At 27.9% G+C, this 20,120-nt stretch overlaps 1 protein-coding gene across 2 annotated transcripts in view; it reads right to left on the bottom strand.

Annotated features, from left to right (window-relative positions):
* Window positions 1-20,120, bottom strand: part of LOC111613021 (sodium/hydrogen exchanger 8-like) — a 49,344-nt gene that overhangs the window by 27,210 nt on the left and 2,014 nt on the right. For both annotated transcript variants that reach the window (XM_023354419.1, XM_023354348.1), the window contains exons 2-7: window positions 11,221-11,381; window positions 9,462-9,542; window positions 6,610-6,668; window positions 6,375-6,458; window positions 4,924-5,025; window positions 2,774-2,952 (exon numbers count right to left, since the gene is read on the bottom strand). In XM_023354419.1, the coding sequence (XP_023210187.1) occupies window positions 2,774-2,952; window positions 4,924-5,025; window positions 6,375-6,458; window positions 6,610-6,668; window positions 9,462-9,542; window positions 11,221-11,381 (666 nt within the window). The remainder of the gene's footprint in view (window positions 1-2,773; window positions 2,953-4,923; window positions 5,026-6,374; window positions 6,459-6,609; window positions 6,669-9,461; window positions 9,543-11,220; window positions 11,382-20,120) is intronic.

Below are 20,120 nucleotides of genomic sequence, written 5' to 3'. Positions count from 1 at the left end.
AGAGTATTTGAATTAATTAATTCAAATGGTGGACCTATAAAATATTGAAACATCACAAATAATTTTTTTTGTAATTGTCAGATAGCTCTAAAAATTTCAGAAAATGTTTAAATTGATGTTGTAAACAACATACTAATGTAATAAATACATTACTATTGCTAATGTTTTTGTTATTGAAAAAAGTTGTATGTGTTTACACTTTTGAAATGGACTGTAGTAGCCTATGATAGTGAATTCAATACAGATTCCAAAAACAATTAAGGTGATAGCAGTGATTCTGAGTTAGATGGTGTGGCCCAAGCTGATCAGTATGATTTGTAAGATGATCTATCTTTGGCAATTCACAGCATACAAAGAAGAATTGTGAAAATATTTAAATATTCTCCAGTAAAAAATTCTTTTTTTCAGCAATAACCAGGAGTGAAAAGAGGGAACTAGAAATCATTTTGGACTGTAAAACAAACTGGAACATACTGGAAAGAGAGAGAGATAGATTTTTAAAGATCGTAAATCCAATTAAGACTGTTTTATGAGAGCTGAAACTCACTCACTTACGGAGAGAAGAATATTATGAAATATTGTTAGTTATATGGAATTGCTTACAACCTGTAAGATTAGCTGTTGAAGTCTTAAGCAATAGAAAAGCTAATATTCTCACTAGTGAAGGAAATTTTATGCTCCTGTTCAGTAATTTAGAAAAACAGAAGTTTTCAATCAGCCAAATGCTTTTAAAAGGAAATAAAATTACACAGTACATTACACAAACAGTTTTAAAAATTTATAAAATTTTGCAATGCAAATTAATATAATGTCACCCACTCATAAAAGATGTAAAACTGATAAAAATGTGCCTTTAACTGAAGTGATCGAAGTCAGAGCTTGGAACTGTTGTATTATTGACCAAGTTTTCTTTGAAAGTTCTTCTCCCCTAGTCAGGCTATGACTAGCCATTTTTGAACTTTTCTAGTGCTTTTTAAATAACAATTGCAAGTCTTGTAGAATATTAAGTTAGTAATTGTAGGAAATCCAGAACTGACAGAGTATTAGTTTTATTAAGAATAAACCAAACTCTTTCAGTTACTATCAATAGTTTGAAAAGTTTTTAATTACAAATAAGTACTTTTAACATTTTGAAAGGTCATCTTTGGGTTAAGCATATATAACATTCAAATTATAACATTTTAAAAATTAGTTTAGTTAATTTATATTTAATTGCTAAGATACACACATTAGCAGAACAAAGCATGTATAAACAGGATTTGCAAATATACACAAACATTTTAAACTGAATTTTATACATTGCTCTGTCATGTAATAAGAGAAAATTTAATATAAAAACAATAATTTTTAATTTTAATACACAACTTTTATAATTTTATTTCTTCTTAAGGAATGCTACATTCTGCTTAAAAAAATTGTTTTTATGTTATGAAAAAGTTTATACTCCAAATATAAAAAATATTTACATTTATATTAAAAAAACAAACACCACAATCTTCATATTCCTAAACTGTAAGGGAAATCAAATTTTTTATATCCAAAAAAAATTTTTTATGATATTTATACTGTATTCAAGAACAAAGGATTCAAACAGAATTAGAAAATTTAAGAAAATTCTTGTAAAAAAGATTTTTGGAAACTTTCCCCTCTAGAAAAAAGTGTTTTGACTTTTAGTCATATCAGACTTAAAATAAACATATCTTTTATTTCTTTTTTATACAAATAACTGTGTAAATCTGTACAAAAAACCTATTGTGTATTTATTTGTACAAAGACATGAGTAGATAAAAATGTTTGAATTTATGGCACAAATTTAGTTTAGAACTCAGTTGATACAGTTAAATCTTACAATTTATTGGAAAAATACAAACTACACAATACCAGGCTACTATCAAACATGATGTGACATCTCATTCCTACTATTGTTTACCAGTTGGCATGTACCTTTCAACTATCTAAACTGTTTAGGTAATAACTTAAAGCTTGACCAAGAGATATTCTTTTGTAGTAACATCACTGCTTATCATCATTGCCTGCCTTTAGGGTCAAACTGATATCAATTAAAAAATTAGCCATGATGTAGTTAAAAATAGCTCAGTAATTTAGGGTTAAAAATAGCTCAGTAATTTAGGCTTATATGTTTTGATTTGTTTATATTACATATATATTAAATACATATATTCTTTAACTTGTTCCATTTAAAAACTTGAGCTTGATTCTGGAACAAATTCATTATCTTATTTGAAATTTTTGAATGGAAAGTATAAACTGTTTTGCTAACAAATCAATGCAAGTAATTTTGATTTTGTGAAACAAAAATGCATATATCAAAAGAGATTATTTTAATAAAGAATTTTGATGGTACATAACACCAACAAATCATTATAATTATCAGCAAATAAAGTTTTTAATATACTTTGACAAGCACTTTCAATCCTAATTGGGATCTGCTTCAGGTCAAAAAGTATTCCAAAGTTTTGTATAGAATGTTTTGACAGCTGGTTATTTACTATATAACCAGCTGTGAGAAGATTGTTAATATATTGATGTTTTTAGAAATTTTAATTAATGTTAAACAATATAAATACAACCTCACCATAAACTGGAACAGTATATTTGCAATTCACACCTAAATTCTAATTCATTGACTTTTATTTGCTGGAAAGTTTGAATTTAGATGTGAATTGCAATTAATGTTAAACATTACAAATGAACTTTAAATAAAACAGCTGCTTTATAAGTTGTATATATTCGTTAAAATACTAATACTCACGTTGCCAGTACAATCGACACGGCATCATTCAGAATACTCTCTCCAAAAACCAACATATTTAATACTGGGTCAATGTCTAAGGCATGAAAAATGGCAAGTGTGGCAACAGGATCAACTGCCGATATGAGCGACCCAAATGCAAAGCTTTCTGTAAAATTCAGTTGGTATGCGACATCAGCCTGTTCAAAATATAGATTAAAAAAATAATTTGTATATTACTAAATCTGCAAGAATATCTATCTCGCACACAAAATAATTTGACCCAAAAATAGAAAAAAAAAAAGCTTTATTCATAAAAATAATTGATCATGGATGCTAAAATACTTTTCAATAAAATTGAGTTGTACAAATGTCTTAAGATAACTTGTAATCTATGTTCCCTGTTGTTTAGAACTTTGTATCTTAAGTGAACATTTTCCAGGTTAAAAACATTTTTAAATCACTATTTAAAAAAATAATTGTTTATTGTTTTATTCTAATTATAGAAGCTAAAATTAAGATACTTTTAAGGTTTTACACAATTCATTTTCCAACTAGTTTAAATGATGGAGATTTTCAATAGTTGTGTTGAATAGTTCCAATAATAGTTTGTGTTTAAATCAGGGCTGTGGAGTCTGAGTCAGGAAGAATTTCTGGCCAGCAGAGTCGGAAAAATGTGTTTACTCCGACTTATTATCCTTGCTCTAAATAAGTACTCTATTTTTCTGAATGAGTCAAACTAATTGATCAGCGTACATATTTTTCTTTTCTGAACAAGGGGGTGAAGTAGCCAAAAGTTAGATGTTTGTTTTATGTTCTTTGTCGATTTTGATTTTAATCAATGATAAGTTTAAATGCAATATCTTAAAGTTAAAAATGTATATGTAAATTATTCTATTAAAATAAATCAAAGCTCTAATATGTTTCTTTTAGTAATTTCAAATCTAACTTATGTTTCTTACTAAAATTTAAGTATAAGGTTCAATGGACCCAAATGGTATATAATGATATAAAATTCCCTGGTAGTTAGAAGGTTAAGATACAAAGTCAACAGTATGCAGCCAGTAAGTGCAATTTTCATTTTATTGTGCAATATTTATGCAATTTATTTGTTGTTTTCATAAATTTTAATTTATTATTAGGACATTTAATTGTGTTATTTGCACCTTAAATTATGTAAATATGCTGTTTTAAGTTTATTAAAATGGATTTATTTAAGGTCTGGGGATGGTTTAATTCACTTTCTATTACATCTAATGGAAAAAATGATTCAAACCTCAGAACAGACTTTGATTAGCCTCCTGGAATGAATTAATTTCAAAGTTCAAGGCACCACTGCATATATATACATTTATGATATTAAAAATATATCTGTATTCATACACACAAACACACAGCTTCAAATATAAAATACAATTTATAGTTATATTTCATATGTCCACACTGGACACTATTCAATGCCATCACACATGTGCATACGAGTTCAATGAACCTTCATGCTACTGGAGACTGTCAATAAGGATATATAATGACCATCACACTCTCCAAACTTATCACTGTGATTTACCTGTAGGTCTCACTAAAAGGGAGGGCCCATTGCAACAACTTTCAATATTAAAATTGAAGACCAATATTGAAAAAAAAAAAAATGTTGGAAGATTTTGAAATTATATAAAATTTTTTCCCTTCATAGTTATGTCAATACTTTTCAAATTTTAAAACTTTAATAATCATTCTATTGATCTAATCAATCATTTATTTTAGTCTGTTGGAGGTTCATTTATTAAAAATTGAAATTTACGTAAATTAATAATACAAATTGTATGTTTAGTTTGTAAAAAAGGGCTGACGAATTTACAATTTAAAAAAAATGTAACAGACTAAAAATGTCTTCACTTTTTGCCATGTCCAATCACCAGCAACAACATTCTTCCACAGTAGAGACGGCCTTTCTTTACAGGCTACGCCTCTGCAAAAAAATGCAAAACAGTCTAAAATTTACAGGTGACAATCCCAGCACAATTAAAAATATAATATTTCATTTGTAAAAAAAGTTTAGTTAGTGTGTGTTTAGTTATTTTACACATATAAATTGATTTTTTAATACATTTTTAAAATACTAAAAATATCTACTCTTATTTTGTAATAAACAAAGTTAAAAATTACTTTACCAAACCTAATACAAATACTCCTCCTCCGACTATAAGTGCCGAAATGGCCGTACCAAAAATGGCAAATACCATAATTGAGCCAATGTTTTGAAAAAAATTCCCCTGTACAAAAAAATAAATAAAAATAAATTCAAATTTTAATAAAATTTTAAAAAGATCTTAATATTAATTTGAATATAAAAATTTATTATTTTTAGCAGTTGAAACTTTTTAAAGTTGTTATACTTTCCAATGATGATTATGTTCAGCTATGACCTAAGTGACTAGTATTCATAATCCAGAATATTTTGCAGATATAAAGAATGAATTTTTAAGTTTCAGCAAATTTTTTTTATATTAAGTTTTGCATTCTTATTCTCTAAATCCAAAGATAGATTAAACAATCATAAAATAGCAGATTTTTTGGTATTTTTTAGGAATTAAACTAAACAAAACAATGTGAAGTTAATTTAACAAATAGAAGATACCAACACATAACACACAAAACCAACGCCAGCACTGTGAAAAGAAAAAAATGGCTAACAAAAATAGATTTTTATTAGCCATTTTGTTCTATATAATTTTTACCTGATGTCAATATTTATATAGATGAAAAAGTTTGTAATTTTTTTTTTTCACTGTGCTGGTATTGGTTTCGTGCATTGTGTGTTTATTTATACAATCCCAGTTTTGAAGAGATACTGAAGATACCAATATAGATATGATTTTATTTTTAAAAAAGTAAAAATTTGAAGACACATACTTTTTTTAAATTAATGATTTCTTAATTGAATTGAAATTACTATTACTGTTATGTATTTATAACTCATAAAAAAAATTAGAAAACTTTAATTAACAGTAAGAAAAATAGTGGCGTGGAATTAAAACCTGCAATATATTTGTAAGGAGAAAACATTCATATAATTGCAAAGATTCTTGCCTAATGGGTCAAATATATCACCACTTGTGTTATCTGAGTACAAAATATAAACTGATTTGGATCATATTCTAATTTAAAATTTTTATATAAGTATTTATAGAAGTTATGTTATAAATATTACATCACTTGATTGACTTAATAATAACTAATTTCCAAACTATAAAGATACAAAAATGGTAAAATTTCATTGACAAAATATTCTGGCTTCATTTTGCCTCAGATACTTATTAATAAATTAGTTTTTTTTAATAGGAAAATAGAAGAATTTTATACATAGTTATATATATAATTTTGGAGACAATGATTCTATATTGATATCATTGGCACAATGCAAATATCCATGAAAGGGTCTCAATGGTTTTATTGGAGAAAAATGCATTTGTATTGATGAGAATGAGAAGCTTACTATTAAAGCTTCTCAAATAAACAATCTGAACTCTCTTAAAGTGGACTGATAGTTACTTTTCATTAATACATAACAACAACATTTATTTTTAATTTTAACATCGTTGTAAAAGCTGTTTATTCTTACCTTGTGCAAATTATATCCTGATTCATAAATAATTGGAGGTAGAAGTACCAGAAAAAATGTTGTAGGATTAAATGCTTCTTCTTTCTGTACATTAAAAAATGTATGTATAATTAAAGTTCTTTCAGTTTAAATATCAAATTTAAAAAAAATTTTTAAAGTATAATAATAAAAAATAAACCTTATAAAAAATATAAATCTGTTATTATTAATAAATGTTATTAATTATAACCATTACCTGCCAATTTCCTAAATTCTGACTAGAAATAAGCTTTAAAATTAAGCCAATAAGAGCACCTGCAATAAAAATAATACATATTTTTCATCTAAAATTTATCAGTATTCTACATGCATGATAACATAAATAAAATATTTTATTTCCTATCAGATTATGCATTATAAAACACATTAAAATTAATAATAAGATTATTATAAGTAGACTGTTTTTCAAATACTTCAAATTCATACAAACAATTGCTTTCTGCCTCATAAAACAGTCATGATGCTATGCCAAATGTTTGCCAGATTATAATCAAGCTATATTAATGATATTAATAATTAAATGTCAAGTAATTTTGCCTAGAGATAAGCATTAGACACCATATTTTAATAAATTTAATAATTATAATTAAATTAATATTTAATAATTAATTTAGAAGCATTTATTAATTCAGTATTAAATGTAACTGGACAACATGGCAATTGGCATTCATCTAAATATCTGGTTAACTGATGTTTATATTTGTACCACAGTGGCATTTATCCCATTTTTGAAGATTACTATTCTTAAATCAAAACATGGAAGCATTGAAGCTGCTTCACAAAGAAAAAACAACTAATAAAATAAGTCACTCTACAAACAATAACTGGTGCAAAGTACGAGTAAGCAATAAACAAATATTTTCGTAACCCCTTCTGGGTTCTTCCTCGGGTTTTCTTAATTCTAAATAAGCTGGATCTTCCAAAATCATTCTAGAATATAAAATTTGAATATAAAATCGAACCATAAGATGAAGAGTTCGATTAAAGGGAATTTATGTGCATGCATTTCCTGTATCATCTTTAAATAAGTTCGAACATTCAAAATCGCTGTCAAGTAAAGCCTGCCAAGTCATTGATAGAGACATTTCTTCCCTAAAATCAATGCATGCGGACTTCAGTAGGCCTTAAAAATCATGACTGCCTCTAACCATTTGAGATGTTCTGCATATGGGATGATTTGGGTTCCAGTAAAGTTTGCCATAATATCAGGGTCCATCACGTACATGGAGAGTGCGGTGATACTCCTACTATGCTGTATATCTGATTTATATTCATGTATCCTGACCCCCCATTTAATGTTTAGCAGACCCAATGTACACCATTTCTCTATACCATCTGTTTCTGATAGGGATGCTATAAATGCCCAATACTCTGTCAGGGTTAGGGGTGTCTTTTCTGTTACATAGTAGGCTGAATATGGAAAGGCATCTTCTGTACATAATACTGACCCATCACTTCTTGGCAATTGTGGTGTATAATGATTTCAAATGTGGATTAAAAGTGAGGAAGATCCTTTCCATAACCTCTTCCTGTTTATTTCTTGGCCTCTCCATTGAAATGGTGGATCCTGCCTGTGCATGTCTGTGCCATTCACACATTCTTTGTATAAAGGTTGGTGTAACCATGTGCCCTGACTATCCATTCTATAATCCCTAATTCATCTGCAAATGCTTGTGGGGTAGAAGAATGTGTGAATGCTCTTCTAACCAAGGCTCTGAAAGCTGCCATCTTGTACGGAAACAGATCACACAATCCAAATCAAGATATACATAGAAATTGCACACTGTTATGTATATGCCCAACTCCTCAACCCTAATATCTATGTCCAGGAAGTGGACCCTGGAAGGAACAACACAGAGTTCGAATAAATTTCCTTTATTTGAACTCTCATCTTATGGTTCGATTTTATATTTGAATTTTATATTCTAGAATGATTTTGGAAGATTCAGCTCATAACAAAATGAGTATGTATCAATGTATTCTATATACCTTGCCAAATTATTACACCTATTGACTAAAATCATACTTTTTGTACTATTTTCTTCACATTTTTTTCATAATATTGTTTAAGGAGCAAGTATTTTTTCATGTTATTCTTATTCTGTTATATCAAACATTTTTAACAAGTTTTTTTTTTATCTGGCCACACTGTAAATGTAAAATGAATTAACTTTCTACTACAAAATGGAAAATGATAGCTGTTCTTAGTAAGGTATGGCAGCATAGCACCCTGTAGGAAAACAAAAATGTGTAAAAAGAATATTCCTTGCAATATAGAAGCACTACTGGCTACTAAAGATGGTCATTTAAAATAAAACATTAAAAACAAAAATTTAATAAGTTCTATTATATTCAAATTTTTATATGCAAAAACTTACTTTTTATTTCATAAGACAATTTAAAATATTAATGTTTTCTTATATTTTATCAACAATTGCATTTTTATTGAATTATTACATCAAAAACTAATAAATCAAATTTTTTTGCACGGATCTAATAATTTGGCAAGCTACTGTACTATCATACAAGATTTAACTAGAAATTCATTCCAAAATCCAATTTTCTTTAGACAGTGAATCAGATTATCATTTCCTATTCTCAATCTCAAAATGAATTCCCAGAATTTAAGGAAATTTAGATTAGAACTTAAAAATTAGGCAAGTCTCAAAAATGATTTTACTTAATCAAGTGAGCTTTCAAAAATTTGGCTGTTCCAAATTCTTTAAATTGTAAATGCATAAGCTGTATTTATGCATCTATGAATGTAATATATAATGTTAAATCTTGTTTAAGATATGTTGTATATCAAAAAATTTAAAAAAACATTAAGTATAGAAGTATAGAAGAGAAAAAAAAGGGGGTTTCTTTGTTGGTCTTTGAATATAACCAATGGACATGATTACATGAAATTCATCACATAATATCCAAAATCCTAATTTCTTTGCAAGATTGTTCGTACATTGACCATTTTTCTCCATGAAGTGACAAAAACCTCATTTTATCATTAAATATAATTCTATTTGGATACGTAACAAAATTGAAACATACCTAAGAAAACAACAGCAACACTTTCTGGTAAATATTGGAAACTTGTCTGAATTAAGAGATGAATTAATAAAATACACAAAGCTGGAAAAAACAAAAAAGTATAATTAGAAATACATAGCATTTTTATCTTATGAAAATTTAAAATAATTTGTAATAAAAAAATATTTAATTCTGATTTGTCTGCAATTGAAAACATTTTTTCAAAATAAATCTGTAAATATTTAAATATTTTTAAAAATTAAAGGAAATTTTTTTATAATTAAATGTCATCAAATCTTAAATGAAACTTCAGATTTAAAAGTACAATTATTGTTTCAAATTAAAATATATTTTATCAAAGCACGTGCTCATTAACATTAAATCATTAACTCCAAAATAAAATACAGAGCATTCTTTTTCTCTCTCCTGTCAAATTTTCTAAAATTACTTTAAAAAAATTGTTTAAATATTGTATCATTATTTTCCTCCTTGTAAAATACCAAAACAATGTAATTTAGCACTTCCTATATTAGAAAAATAAACTCAGCTTCAGGTTTTAAATCTGAAAATTTTTAACCAAGACATTATTTTGGACTCTTGTTCAAATATGTTTGGTATTACAACACATTTTAAAATGAAACATAAACTAAGTTTGAATTACTTCAAACCGATGTTCTTGAATTTTGTCATTATTTAAAGTTCGAACCTGAATACAGCAGTTAAATTAGCTAATAATATAATATTACATTTTGTAAAGATGTTATCTAGGCTGTTTACTCAAAAGCTTTAAATGGTCAAATGTTTCGTACTAGTGCACTGACAACGTTAACATATTACATTCGGCTTAAACAACATTTTGATTACTGTTATATTACATTATCAGATGCCTGCAGTGAAAACAGTATTAATATGATGACCAAATGAAAAATATAAAACTGAAGATTATAGAGAAATAAATCAAATCAGGATGTTACTATGTAGAAACAGTTAATTAAATATGTTCCAAAATAAACTTTAAGCAATTTAAAAATTTTGAATGCATGAATTGTATTCCTTAACACATATCGATATCTCCTCCAAACCCAATTTATTAGTTAAATCAAATGAAGTGCCAAATTATTGGGCTATTAAGGCTAAGTTATTGCATTCCTAAATGAAATAAAGCTCACCATCAAGTAAGAATGTTAGATTTCTACTCACATTTCAAAAAAGTTTGTGTAAGTATATAATTTTAATTGCAATTTATGAAAGTTTGTTAATAAAAAGACTTTTACAATAAAGTTTTTAGTATTAATACAAATAAGCATTCCATATACATGAGATCAGCACAGCCATTTAGCTCAGGTCACAAATACATAGAAACCCCAAAATTCAGTCTTATGTAAACAGTTAACAATGCTAGGACACTAAAGCAATGCAAACTAAAATTTCTTTTTATAAGTGGTCAAAAATCTTCTTTGTTTTATTCATTATATTTACATATATTCATTGCTTTCATTTCATAGAGAGATGGGGACCCATATTTATGGTAGGACTGACTTCATTTTACTATCTTACTTCTCTCGGTCCTGCTTAAAAGAGTGAATAATTCTGATAATTCTTAAAGAAATCAATAAATACTGGAAAGTTAGCTTTTTATACTATTTTAATTAATTTTTACTCATTCAAACCTAAGTTTGAACTTATTTTATTAAATAAATTTTTAAATATATATTATTGTATATTATAATCCAAACTGATTATCATTTAACAAAAGATAAAAACTATCGTGTAAACTTACCTAAGACACTTAATACAAAGAAAATAGTCATGCTAGAATGATGCTCTTTCTCGGCAGCCCCTTTCTCTGGAAGTATGGGATCGGAAGGAGTTGTTACTTTCGGAAAAGGAGTCGTGACTACGGTTGTGCTGTTAGAAATTTCAGTATTATTTGAGTCGGTCCTAAATAAGGGGATAAAAATGATCTTTTATTATAAATACATTTTATTTTAAAATGTTTAAAACTTACAAATTGCAAATATTTAGACTTCATTTTATTTGAATTTATCTGATTTATATAAAACAAAGTTTGAGAAGTTAGTGTTAAAATCAAGACAAGTCAAGTCTTCCAATTAAAAAAAAAGAGATAACTACTGTCTATCAGTGTTAAGCAATTTTTATTATAACATCATTGCAAGAACTTTCAACATTAATCCAATTAAACCTCAAATAATCTTACGCAGTCTCCTCTGTAATGACAGATATATATTTTCCAAACTAGAAAAATCTGAAGTTTATTTGGATCTATTACAACGGCTGGATAGCGATGCAAACATTTTTTACATCAAGGCCACAACAAAAAAATTACAAATCCATCTTACTGAACACAAGAACAATATATGTAAATGCACTGTCCTTATATTGTTTTTTAACTCACTTTTTTCTATATTTTTGTTTGTTACTTGTGTATGTGTATAGATATATACATAAGAAATTATTTATTGTTACATTGTCACAATGCAGGCCTACAATTTTTAATCATAATTTATTTCATTTAAAATAAATGCTCTCCATCTCAAATTAGTAATGTAGTGTCTTTCTCCTGTACATCATACTTTTCCTTTAACAAGAGAGTCCTGCTGGTTGTCTAACACCTTTTGGGGAAAAGCTTTGAATTGAAATAACGTGACTTCCGGTTTGCTTTGGAAGTTCTTGTACAGTTAATCGGATTGGGCCTCCATCCCTTAAGGTTTCCATATCTGGTCTTGGATTTCATCTATCTAACTCTGTTCTCGAGATTAAGGAAAGACAGATGACAGTGGGAATTTATAGGTTGACAATTAATTTATTCTTTTTGTTACGTTTTTCATTTTATTATGTATTTTATTTTGCATTTTGATTTATGTATTTTTTTATTTTACTTTCCCCAACTGTTACATATACATAACAAAGGAAAGTATTGAACTACTAAGACAACTGGAATACCAAGCTAAGATTGGCTACATTTGAGAAACTGGTTCCAAATCTGTGTTGGATCTGCAGAAATTTTCATGATAATCAAACCATATCCCTCATTACTTGATTGTTCCAATGCATGCCTAACCAAACTCAGAGATGCAGAATATGTCCAATTGTGCAAACAAGATTTGGGGAGAATTAAAACAAGCCATTCATTACATTGTTACCTACTTGCATAATTATGCATATGTAGTAAGGATGAGTCAATCTCACCTACCAAATTACATTTATTTCACAAAAAACACCAAAACTTAGACGTAAGAACTGAAAAAGAAAGTCAGTTTTTATTTTGAAACTCTCTCCCACAATATTCAGTGAATGAAATTTCATGTCAGCTTGAATTAAAATAAAATATTAAATATATAAAATAATATATAATTTGAATTTTCCAAACTATGGTAATGATTATTAATTGATTCATAAATTGTTGTTTTAGTGTGCAATAACATAAAAAGATAAATTTATCAAGAAACAACAAATAATTGGTTGAGTACAACCTATGAAACTGGATGGGATGGCATAAAGGCAGAAATAAAGGAAGCTTCTGAAAAGATATTAGGAAAAAGAAAATTGATATCTAGAAAATCCCAGATGACAGAAAATATTACAATTAATATCTTAAAAGAAATAAACTAAAGTTTGGCATTCTATCCTACCGATCTTCTTCCAAACACTAACGCTAGGTAGTCGAGTGCCAACACGTCCGCAAGATCCAAACTTGAATCAAGTGTCACCACTACACAAACTAACAAAAACATTATTATACAAACAAAAACTATTATAGAAAGATAATGAGAAAAAGATACAAAAGCATAAAAAAATGATATAAACAATGAGTGTAGAATACAAAAAGAGAAATGGATAAATGAAAGATGTAAGAAGATTGAAGAGGATATGAAAAGGGGTTAACAACACGGAGCATACCGTAAGATCAAATGGCTCATATACACAAGCTCAAGATCAACTATAGTCAAGGACAAAAAAAGGCAAAATTTTAATAAACAATGAAGAAATTAGTGACAGATGGAAAGAATATATGGAGGAATTATATAATGATGAAATACACACATTGAAAATGAAAATATAATTGATAAAATTTAAGCCATAATATTAGAGAAAGAATTTGACCAAGCACTCCAAAAACCTGAGCTTGGGGTAGGCAACAGAAATAGATAACATGCCTACAAAGCTTTAAAAATACAGGAATAGAACTAATTACTCCTATATGAACTTCAAATTGTACTATACAAATATCCACTCAAAACAAGCAATTATTTATTGTGACAGTCACAATGCCAGGATTCAATTTTTAATCATATTTTTAAATTTATTTAATTTAAAAAATATATTCTCCATAAATCAGTAGTGTCTTGCCCCTGTACATCATACTTTTCCTGTTAGCAACAGAGTTATGATAGTCATCTATCTAATTCCTTTCAGGGAAAATTTTAAATTGAAATAACATGTCTTCTGGTTTATACTGGAAGTTTATATATAGTTAATTGGGGCCTCTTACTCCTAAGCTTTCCATATCTGGTCTCTGCTTTCATCTAACTCACACCATTCTTGAGATTAAGAAAAGGACAAATGGACAATGACAGTGGGAATTTATAAGTCTACAATTTTTTCAAATCAGAGCCCAAAAATCATTTAATGTAGTAATATTTCTTTATTCTAACATTTTTTATTGTTGAAGATGATTGAAAATGTCAGAATAAAGAAACATTACTGCATTAAATGGTTTTTAGAGTGGATATTTATAGGAATAGATGTGAAAAAACAATTACATAAAGTAATTTGGGACAGTTTTGAAATAGGTGAGATACTGGGCAATTTTACATAAAGTGAAACTGTCACCTTGCCAAAAGAGAAACACATTAGAATACTCTAATTACAGCATCTCTCTTATTACACATCTCAAAAATTCTACTACACATAGTAAAAGACAGAATACAAAGTAAAACAGACAATTACTTGGAAAAAGACCAGTTCAGCTTCTGGGCAAGTAAAGGTATGACAGAAGCTATCTTTGCATTGCAAATGATTCTATAAAGAAACAGAAAATATCAAATCCATCCAAATGAATGCAATATATATTTTCTGTTACAGATACAACAATCATAGATCTAGAGAAGGCATTTGATAGTGAAATGGGATCTGCTCTTTAAAACTACGAAGAAGGCAAACTTAGATTGGAGGAATGAAGTTAATTTATCAGTTATGCAAGAACCAGCAGACATATATAAATATCAATAGGGTGGAGAGAGAAGCAAAGACAAAGAAGAACTGCTGACTTTCTCCTTACTTTTTTTATATGTACATTGAAGAGATTTAATTAAAGAATTAATATAAAAAAAGCTATACTGATAAATGGGAAAAAGATACACTGCATCAAATTTGCTGATGATGTAGTGACAATGGGTAATTCAACAAGAAATTAATCATATGCTTAACATACTGCACAAGAACATATATCAATGGGGTTTAAAGCTAAACATCATGAATACAAGAGTGATGGTAGTAAAAAATAACATCAAGAAGACAAAAGCTAACATCAGGATTGTCAGTAAGGAGGTGGGACAAATATCAAATTTTACTTATCTTCTGTGATTTAACTCCCTAAATAACAGATGTATAGAGAGATCAAAAAAAGGATAGAACTCATGAAACAAGCTTCCATAGTATATAAATATTATGTTTTTGCATTGTAATAAGCATATGAATAAAGCAAACTGTCTATCAGCATTAAAGTTGTTTATTTGCAAAGCATTAAATACTTGTTTAATGCTTTGCAAATACTTATAGTTGCTTTATTCTTATGAAACAAGCTCTCCAAAGTAAAAGAAATCTGCTAACATCAAGACACCTAAGTGTGGAAGGAAAGAAAACATTTACTAAGACATTTTGCAGTATGAAAGTGAATGCTGGATCTAGGAAAGCAAGAAAATAATCCATCTGGAGGCAGCAGAAATGTGGATATAGAGGTGAGCAAATAAAACAAGCTGGACTGAATGGGAAACAAATGAAACAATTCTGAAGAAAATGCCAGAACAAAAGAAGTTAATACATGAATTAGAGAAAAGAAAAATTAAATTTATAGGTCATTATTCAGCCCAATAATTTCCTAAAAGCTATTCGCAAAGGCAAAATTCTCAGAATGAAGAGGAAGACCTAGGAAAATGTATCTGAAAGAGGCCAATGCTTCTTTGGGGTTCTGAGATTATTATGAATTAAACAGGACTATAGTGGACAGAAAGCATTGGTTACAGTGACAAGGCAAAGCTTTTATTTAATAATAGTTAGACAGTGTGCAATAATTTTTGGAGAAGTTTTGTGTATATTTGGATGAATTTTTGGTCCCGAGAATATCCTATTTCTCCGACCACGCCCACAACAAGATCATTAAAAATGGCCATCCTAACAATAAGGAAAGAATATAATATAATATTTTGTATAAATTACATTAATAAACACCACAGCTCATACTGCTGGATATTTTGTATTTCCACTGCAATTTCATATAGAGAATTAATGTAATACTCTATATTTATTTTATTATATACTAAGTAATAAAATACTGTTTATGGTATATTAAAACAATAATTAACAAATTGAATTCAGGTAATTATATTACAGTCTGCTATTAAATCAATTAATTATAGTAGTAAATTTTTATAGAAAAAAAAAATGTTTAATGTAGAAAATAAACACTTTTTTAAAACAACCAAAGCCAAATTAACGGGCTAGAAGTGGCTATAATAATAATAATAATTTAAGATAATTTGGTATTAGAATATTGGTATTTTTTTAATAGATATTTTTGAAATAAAGATAAGAAACCAAACTAAGTTTTTGAATTTGTATGATTTCATCTTTACCTTCAGCTATGTAAACTAGGAGCTTTTATATATGAGAATTACAAAAAAGTTCTTATTTAAGTAATATTTTATTAATTTGCTATTTTTTAAACAACTTCTAAATGCAAATTACAGGATTTCCATAAATATTCTTAATAATAAATAATCAAAATTTATGAAATTTTTAAAATTCAGCAGTAAATTTAAAATTTACTGTATTTTTTTTTCAAATCCAAAAACAGAAAAATGCTAATCAACATTTAAACACAGTCACTTTAAACGACTCCTTAAAATGTTAAGCAATTCTTACATAAAATTTTTTTTGCTTTTTGAAATTTACAGTAGACCATCTGCTGTGTGTTACCTAACCAATTCTGTTGCTATCTGAATCATTCTATTTTGCATAATCTCAGTGTAATAAATTGGTATTATATTCCTGAAAATCTACTTTTTACACACAGTATCACAGATGACCAACAAACAATAAATTTTCATTTACAACTGTATAGATTATTTAGCAACATGTTTTTAGAAAATAATTTTGTTTTGCTTCTAGAACTGGAAAATTGATGATTACTATAAAAAGTTTGGCAAAACATAGAAAATATAAACTTTTCTAAATTATTTTAGCATAACACAAAAACACTTTCTTCTACATGACATATATTACAATTACTCTATGTAACATATATTGCATGAACATTATAGAAAATGATGCTAATTAATGCTAGTTATATGAATACAATTACAATATTTTTTGTCAACATCAAATTATCTGCTGTACTATTATTAATCAAGATCATATCTAATATAGACTCACCATATTAATCTATCAATAAGGAAAAAATTGTTATATGCAAATCATGTATTATATAACCTGTTTCCAGATATTATGATAGAAAGAGTATTCCCAAAGACATTGGCATTAAAAATAACAAAAGTACAGTATCTGAACTTAAACCTGTTTCTTTGTCTCTTTCTATTTTAATGCCCAAAAGACATTAGATGCATTAATTATTAATTAGATATTAATATCTAATTATTAATAGTAGTGAAAAATAGCCCCATTAATTATGATTAAGTGCTATTATAGGATTGAAATCTTAATTATATATATTTGATAAACAAATTATAATCTTATAAAAATTTTGAAAAAATCCAGCAACAAGTTGTGCAACTTTCCTAAAGCCCTGGTCACACTATGCGATTTCCAGCCGCGCAGGCGACTGCAACCGCGACGGCTGTTCCCGTTAACTAGTAATCCCCCCTCGAAAACTGGCGCAACTGCAATTGCAACTAGAAACAAAAAGTTTGTTCTACTCGCGACGATTGCAAACGCGCATCCAATCAACAAATGCCTTTATGCCACGTCATACAATGACAACATCGAAAATAGTTCATCATCATGGTGGATAGTCAGAGGATTAATATTTTTACAGAATCGAGATTGATCGAGCTTATTCAGGCTCACGAATACCTGTGGGATTTTAATTCTTCGTTTTATCAAAGATTTTATCTTTTCATGTATTTTCGCCAGCTCTATTAAAATAATCGCCTTTTTTCTTTTATTCATTCCAGAAAAGGAACTGCTTGCTATTTTAATAAGAAAATTGGCTAAAATTCCATAAATACTCTGAAGTAGAACGTAAAATATCAGCAAACTCACGAAAGTAGTCAAAAACAAGCTACTGTAATTTTATTCGTTTATTATAGGGCCACGTGTTTCCGAGTTGCAACGTCAACGAACAATGTGTGACCACGAGAAGACGCGTGCGACTCGCGCTTGTTGCAGTTGCAATCGCCGTGCAGGCGATTGCAACTGCAACAACTTAACCAGGGCAGGGATTAACTGCAACAACTGACCAGGGCTTAACAAGAAAGTTAAAATTGTGTATGGTGCCATCTGTTATGACCACAAATTTAATAGCATCAATGCCCTTAATACACAAACATGTCTGCATAATTCAGAAGTTTTTGACAAAAGGCACAGGAGTTATTTAGCTTCAAAAGTAGGTGAATAAAATTGCACCCCCTGCCCCCACACATGAAAATTCCCCAACATTTTTTGCATTTCTTGATGCTTCATGGTCCCGAGTCCAAAAATATAAAAATCCTGGAGGGTCTTTTTTTGACCAGTTGCCATACTTTTCCTTTATCAATTTAGATAATGTCTAATTGGCGATCTTTTGCCAAGATCATATAAATGCAAAGCAATAATCTTAAATTAACCTAATATTAAATACAAATGTTTTCATCTAAGATTCACAATTACACAATTTGTGCTGCTTGTGGATTACCAGCTTGAGAGATATGAAGTTCCAATACCACTCAGTTTTGTTTACAATGTTCTAAGATCGGCTATTCGTCAGGTGGATGGCAGATATGAAATAAACATACTGTATGTACTTAATAGAAAGTGAATGATTAATGCTTGTTTTTAAATTATCATTATTTTCAGCTTAAAAAAATGATTAGAGTATCTATTAAAATTTCGAATGAAGTAAAACATTCATTAAGCTATACATTTACTTCATTGTGATGCAATAACATTACACCTATGCATTAAACAATACAAATTACATATATTAACACATAATATATTGCAATTATTCTAAAAGAAAGGAAAAAAAACAGTACAATTTGTTAAAATTCAGATATTTTTTAAATCTTATAGAAAATACTGGTTATTATTTATAAAAAAAATTACTAATGTTCTACAAAATATTAAAGAAATGTTAAATAGAATATTTAATCCCAAGTCTGATGGAAACTCTACTGTTTTTAACTGAAAGCTTTCAAATCTGAAATACAAATGTATGCATAATTATAAGAAGGAAATGAATAAATATTTAGGGCTTAATAACATGTGCATAAATTAACCTGTTTTTGCATCTTGGACACTCAATAACTCAAACAGTCATTTTTACTTTGCGCCTATGAAGACTTAACCAGGACCATTTAAACTACAAAAAGAGTTCCATTTCTCTTAATGTTTGTGCAGTTTGTGTTCTGTTAAATGTTATAATTTATTCTAATAAATATTAAAATGGAATGTTTGACAGCAAGTGATAGTGAATGTGACATCCTTATTAACTTGTGTATCATGTACTTTTTGATGTTGCAAGAAACAATTAAAATATAATATATAAATTGGAAAATTAAAAATGGATTAGTAACAGAAAATTTACATCAGTAATTGTAATTTTGATTTCCTTCCAATCTACCTCAGTACCTGGAAATTGAATGAAGACAAAACTATAACTGAATCTCTCCTTTTTATCCTCCTATTTGATGTACATCATACACATAAAATCAAAACAAAAAAAACTAAGGAAATTTGATCATCTTTTGGCTGACAACTACAGATATAAAACATTTTTGTATGAAACTTCGTAAATTGGAAACTGCAGTAACTAATTTAGCAACACTCAAAAAACTGCAATGAAGCAAAAAACTTATTTACAAATTTTTTTGGTTATATTTTACTGACCTTCAGATTGAACACAGATTTGATAGTTAGTTAAGAATGAATGAAGCAATAATTCAAATATAACATTTTGGAATAAAAACACTTCAAATGTAGAAAAGTGGATGATTAAAAATAAAAAAAATCTAGTAATGAGTTGCCTAACTTTTCTGGCTATTATGAGATTTTGTTATAAAACTTTAAAATATCACTTGTTTTAATTTATTCATATTGACAAGAATTTATAATTGGTTTGAAAATAACTAGTTTTGCATAAACGTTATTTTATCAGTACCAAAATGTATTCATATCATACTCTTGAGAAGATTCCTTCTTAAATAAAATAATTTTTATTATTAT

This window comes from Centruroides sculpturatus, unplaced genomic scaffold (genome assembly GCF_000671375.1).
Source record: "Centruroides sculpturatus isolate CEXI.00-Female unplaced genomic scaffold, Cexi_2.0 scaffold18, whole genome shotgun sequence".
Lineage (NCBI taxonomy): Eukaryota > Metazoa > Arthropoda > Arachnida > Scorpiones > Buthidae > Centruroides > Centruroides sculpturatus.
This window is presented reverse-complemented; position numbering and strand designations above follow the sequence as displayed.